Source organism: Plectropomus leopardus, chromosome 2 (genome assembly GCF_026936395.1).
Source record: "Plectropomus leopardus strain MGB_pleo_1.0 chromosome 2, ASM2693639v1, whole genome shotgun sequence".
In the NCBI taxonomy this organism is placed as follows: Eukaryota; Metazoa; Chordata; class Actinopteri; order Perciformes; family Serranidae; genus Plectropomus; species Plectropomus leopardus.
The window spans coordinates 11,020,070-11,026,074 of record NC_142177.1 but is presented as its reverse complement, the minus strand read 5'-3'; the positions used below and the strand labels follow the sequence as shown (position 1 = coordinate 11,026,074).

The following is a 6,005-nucleotide window of genomic DNA, read 5'->3' as shown; positions in this document are numbered from 1 at the left end:
GTAGCCTAAAGATGTTCTTTAAAATAACAGTTGCATCATATATTAAAGTACTTTTACTCCGGTAAAAGTTCTTTAAAGTAACAGTGCAAAATATTCTGCTCAGCATGTCTCTGCATGTCTGTGTGTGTGTGTGTATGTGTGTGCGCGCGTACGTGTGTGCGTGAGATGGGCAAAAATGGGGATCTACTTAACAGAGAAATGGCTCAGGAAAGCTTTTCACAAAATATCTAAATTCTTAAACCATTTTTTTTCAGGAGCTATCAAAGGTTTCTTTCTTTTTTTTTTACTAACAGCTAAAGTAAAACGAACCTATATTTTTATTTTTTGAAAAAAAAATCCAATTTATTTTCTAAAATTCACTCTTTAATTATACATGTGAATACACCTCAATTCATGTGATTGTATCAATCTGGGTTGGATTTGGAAAAGCACTGGTAAGTTAAAACAAACGTTCAACAGTGGTTAGACTCTGTATTTATTCACACAAAACATAATACATTTTCTTCAATAAGGCAACACAATACTGTATATACATACAATGATCTATATGTATATCATATTAAGATTAGATGTTGTTCACTAACAACATGTCATTCTTTACTATCACTAGCAAGTGTAAATAAATATTTTAGCAAGTCATGTAAAAGAGTACCAGATGCGAAAAAACTTCAAGTCATACTATTAGTACATCCAATGCAACGATCCTTTATTTACTGTGGTATTTTGTGGTTATTCATATATTTTAGCTGCAGTTCGATGACTTGCTGGAATATAAAATAACCTTTTGTTAAGCAGTTAAAGGGGCCCTGTGGAGTTTTCTTGTAAACAAACATGTTAACATTCACCGTTACTCACCGAAACACACTGTGTACCTCCTTAAGGTCTAACATTAGCAAAGTTGATTTTTATAAGTATTTTAAATTTAGTATTGTTTACATCCATGTTTGATAGCTTGCAGTCTTCTTCTATGCTGCTGTTTCCGGCATAATGCTGCGTTTCTTGGTGAATTACCGCCACCTGTTGATCAGTGGAGCATTGCGAAAGCATTGGCAGGAATGTGTACTGCATGCATGCGCGTCCTTGTTTGCGTGCACAACAAAAACAAAACAGGAACGTATTTAAAGAAAACAGCTCCGCAGCACCACTAAAGGTCTTAAACTCCATAGGGAACCTTTAAAACCTCCAACATCAGTTAAAAAAAACAAACAGCAAAAACATCATTTAAAAAAAACAAAAATCAAATATATTCCTTTTCACAAACAGCATCAACAGTAATGGCAATCTTCATTACTCCCATTAGCATTATAAGATACATTAACACTGACATCATCATTAGGTGCTGGAGTGGGTGTCATTCCTAAACATATGAGGTGCTCGCAGGATGAAAAACATGTTTGTGACTTTAAAAAATGTGAAGACTCCAAACTTTTTTTTCTTTTTCAGTGTGAAATGTCCTTCCACGGTAACGACTGTGTTGAATGTTCTGTACAGAGTGACGCAAAGTGAAAACGCTGTTATCTTGATACCCATTCTCTTCACAGCTGATAGGATTGTACAATCATTTACAAAAATATAATTCTATTCTGCATTAACAAGTGATTAGTATTGGTTTAGATGCCGACAGGACTTTACATGAACAGAATACACAAACAGCGTAAGAAAATGACATCAAAGCAATAGTACTACAATTTATATCACTGTATACAAAGCACACAATACTATCTGCTCAGACGACACATGAGCAGCACTAGCTGTTCCCGATGCCCACGGCCATGTCACTCAGCTGTTTTTGGCCTTCGCTTTCATTCACTTGAGGGTCGTGACTCTGCCACGTTAAGTAAAACAGGCCAACAAATGACTCTTTTGTCCTGTTCGCCTGCGGAGCGTGACAAGAGTCTGAAAATAAGCCTTAAAACTGCTGAAATACATCTTGGAATGTCAGGTAGGTTTTCTTTTTTACAGTAAAGACACTGAAACTTGTAGCTCTAAATATGGCAAGACTTTATCTTAACCCAAACCTAATTTAGCAGTCATGGCCTATAAATAAACAATTAATAGGTTTATAAGACACTGTAATGTAGTTTTGGCAATATGAGGATAACTTTTTATGTAAATGTCTTTTTTTACAACTATTACTCCTCCTATGAAGTATTAATAACTGGTGTTTTTAAGGTCCAGTGAGTAGGATTTAGGGCGATATAGTGTATAATCACCTGAAAATAAAGATCACTATGCTTTCAATCTCACACACTACTTCTTTAGCAGTTAACATTTGATATTGTGGCATAATATGGTAACATAGTAATGATTCACAACCATATTTTTGATGGATTTAAAATACACCTTTAAAAAGTTTAAATTCTGCTGTACATGTAAATAGTGAACAGTTAAAATAAACAGTAAATTAGTGGTTTAAGACACTGTAAAGTTGTTAAACTGTAAGGCGATACATAACTTATTATATATTATTAACTATTGAAGATAAATAATTATATATAATTATATCTATTTTTAACTGTTGTCAAACATTGAATATTTTTTTAACACCAGTTATGAATGCTTCATAGTAGTATGATGCACATATTTGTATGTTTTTCTTTATTTTCTTATTTCTTATTTTAACATTTTCTCTCTATATATAAACTGTGTTATGTATTTTAACATAATGTACATATGTTTACATACTTTATTTTCTATTTTTCTTATGATTTCTTCATGCATAGATTTAAGAGCAACTGTAATGTGACCAATTTTCCCTCCAGTGTTCAATAAAGTATTTTTTTAAGTCTGATTGGAAAAGTCATAGTTGGTAAGAAAGACACTGATTAACACACATTATATGTTATAATTATGCGTTGTAAACCATTCATGTACTGCTTATAAATGCTAATGTTACCCAAAATTCATGCTGACTTTGACTGGTAAGGCAATGCAGTGACTATGATTTAACAAAATTCATGTTTTTAATGTGTTGGATGTCGGAGCTTTGACTTCCATGAGCATTACGCTGATGAAATACTAAGATTGTTCCTCATGTCTCTCAAACATATACTAAGCCTCTACATCTGAACACACAGACACACACACAAATACACACTTACAGACACATACAGTAGGTGAGGGTATCTATCGTCACACTACATACTTGAACAGTTTTAATTCAATGGGATCTATCGACTTGCACTGTTTAAGCACCTATGAAAAGGAGCATTTGTCTGCGGAGAGAAGTGAGTCAAACAATCTGAAGAGGCATGAGTGTAAACATAAGCCATAAAGACAAATATGCTGCAAGCACTACTTCAGTGTAACTGAAACGATTACAGTAATACCTGATTAGTCAATGGACAGGCAATTAATCTGCAAAAATGTTGGCAAACCCTTAACTTTAAAAGGTCAAAATTCACTTGTTCCAGCTTTTCAAATGTGATCATTTGCTGGTTTTCTTTGTCTTCCATCATAACAAACTGAAGGTCTTTGGGTTTTGAAACATTACTCAAGACAAAACAAGCTATTTAGGCATGTTAACTTGAAGACTTCTTGGAAATTGTAATGAGCATTTTCCACTAATATATGTTATTTCATAAAGCTAATGATCAATTCATGAAAAAAAAAAAGTTAGTCTCAGCCCTGGGCTTTTGTGTCCCAGTATGACAGACATAATATAAAATAACATATTATCCTGACACCTTATCTGCTTCTCCTCTAAGTAGACTCTTTTGAAATTACATTTCCAGCTCTCTTTTCACTTAATTTAAGGTATGTTTTTTCCCTACTGGTCAGATATATTAACATTAACAGACCTCGATGGGCAGCAGGACAGTGTGCTGATTACTGAAACAGTCCTCTGAACCACGGACGTCACCTTTGATCCCCCCTGACATCATCTCTCCTGCCTACTGAGGTGGCCTTAAAGCAAGACACAGCTGCTCACTTTACTCTGTGTGAAGTTTAACCGTGTGTCCATCATTTGGAAGGGACAGACAGAATCAAAGTGAACACGGGATTAAAACTGGAATGGTGGCGACTTCATCCTCTGTTGCCATGGAAACCACATGCACGGCTTGATTGGCCATTTGACTAAAATGTACTCGATTAAAGACTAATTTGCAGATAGCTTTTCATCCACATTCCCCATCAGGCAACATATTCCTCCACTTAATAGGAGGGTCTGTGCCTTTAAATAGCAGAGAGTGAAGGAGACGTTGCCTGGAGACTGTACTGGTGAAAGAGATTCACTCCCTACCAGCTCCTGGAGTACCGCTCTGTGGTGGACCCTGACCCTCTGAACTCCCCGTGAAGCTATGAACACATTTCTCCTATTTGATGAACCATACAGCATCACGAGCACGAATGGAGAGAAGTCTCCAGGGTTCTGAAATGTTAAAAAAAAATGTAAAAAAAATCAAAGTAACCTTTTCTGGTGCACACATCTGCAGCTAATATCATCAAAAGATCGAGTATACTCATCTTTGAGATACACACGCATGCACTGCAAACACACACACACACATCTCAGCTGTAGTTGTAAGTGAAGTTATACGAGCTAGGCTCCTTCGGCACGGGGGGCGGGGCTTCTGGGATGGTGATGTTCTCAAGGTCGAGGAGGCGGAGCTTCATCTCCATGCTGATGAGAGTATCTAGGTCGCTGCGCGTCAGGTCACTGCCCATCTCTCTGCCCAGCAGCGCACACAGCCCGTCAGTCCAGATGCAGTACTGCTCCGCAAACATCGCGCGCGCACACACAACCACGCAAACAGAATACTGTGTCATTCACTGTAGCTATACTGTGCTGGGTAAGGGATGTTACCCAACAAATTGTAGGTTAGGTAGTTGATTTGGACATTCAGATTTACGAAAATATCAGACATGAGAATGAATTTGCATCGTTCTGACTGAGCATGCTCTTCAGTCACAGCTGCATTAGTAACTTTTTTGGCCACTGGATGGCAGAAAAAAATGCTGAAAATACAACACTGACATATTACACCTTATAGAGTGGTTATAGTGAGCATGTTAGCAAGCAGTTGCCTATTGATGAAACATTAGCTTAAATTTTTTTTTTGGGGGGGGGCCTAATGAATGCAACTCTAATATTGACTTTCCTTTTAGAGGGAAGTATCTGTCCTTTTAGCTGCTAAATGCTACATCTTACCTGGACGCAAACTGTGTCTGTCTGCTGTTTGGTATTGAGTAGGTGGCATACTGTGGGAGATTTTCGCTCTACACAGATGTCTGCTGCCAACACATTCTCACACAAAACTCATCAAATACCGATACTAAGTCAGTGAACCTAAATGTCAAACTATGATGCTCTGGGTCCCCTCCAGCATCAGTTTTGGACGCTCTTTAAATGCCTTGTATCAAGATAAACTTTCTGTTTTCACCATAAATGTACAGTTTCTGCTTAATAAATGCAGTTTTTTTTTTCAAAATAACTTAGAAAACAGGTAAAAAACATTTTTTTCTAGGTTTTCTTTCTTGGGTGTATGCAACAAAAGTATGTGGTTGGGTTTAAAATAAAAACAACATGGTTTGGCTTAAAACAAGTACGTTTGTAACTAATGTAATGTGACATCACGTGACATACTTTACATACGTCCCCTGACATACGTGACAAGTAGTGTGCAAAACATATTACGCAGTATGTTTTTTGTATTTAAATAATCGATTGACTTCTGGCTTCACATTGGACACGAACAGCTGTCTCACAGGTCAAAGTCTGGAGTTTGTTTGATCAATCCACTTCCACTCCTGTCCGCCCTTTCGGGACTTTTTCGCTCTTACTACGGCAGTTATTCCGAGCATCAAAATTGCTGCTGCCGCGTCTTACACCGCTGCTTAAGGGTGCATCGATCTGTTGGTAACTGACGCTGAAGGCCAATGACCAAGCACTGATATTTGACGAGTTTGGAGTTAGACTGGGTTGCTGCTGCAGCTGGAAGTGTGGTTGATAAAAGCCAGTGAGAATACGCCAACCCAGGAAAGAAAACCCAAAAAAAATAAAC

The 6,005-nt window shown here is 37.2% G+C and overlaps 1 protein-coding gene across 4 annotated transcripts in view; it reads right to left on the bottom strand.

The window, feature by feature from the left end:
• Positions 1–399: 399 nt before the first annotated feature.
• Positions 400–6,005, bottom strand: part of elmo2 (engulfment and cell motility 2) — a 32,575-nt gene continuing 26,969 nt past the window's right edge. For 3 of the 4 annotated variants that reach the window (XM_088084961.1, XM_088084980.1, XM_088084969.1), the window contains one exon: positions 400–4,713. In XM_088084961.1, the coding sequence (XP_087941087.1) occupies positions 4,513–4,713 (201 nt within the window). In that variant the 3' untranslated portion in view covers positions 400–4,512. The remainder of the gene's footprint in view (positions 4,714–6,005) is intronic. The other variant, XM_088084987.1, reaches the window with a different exon arrangement.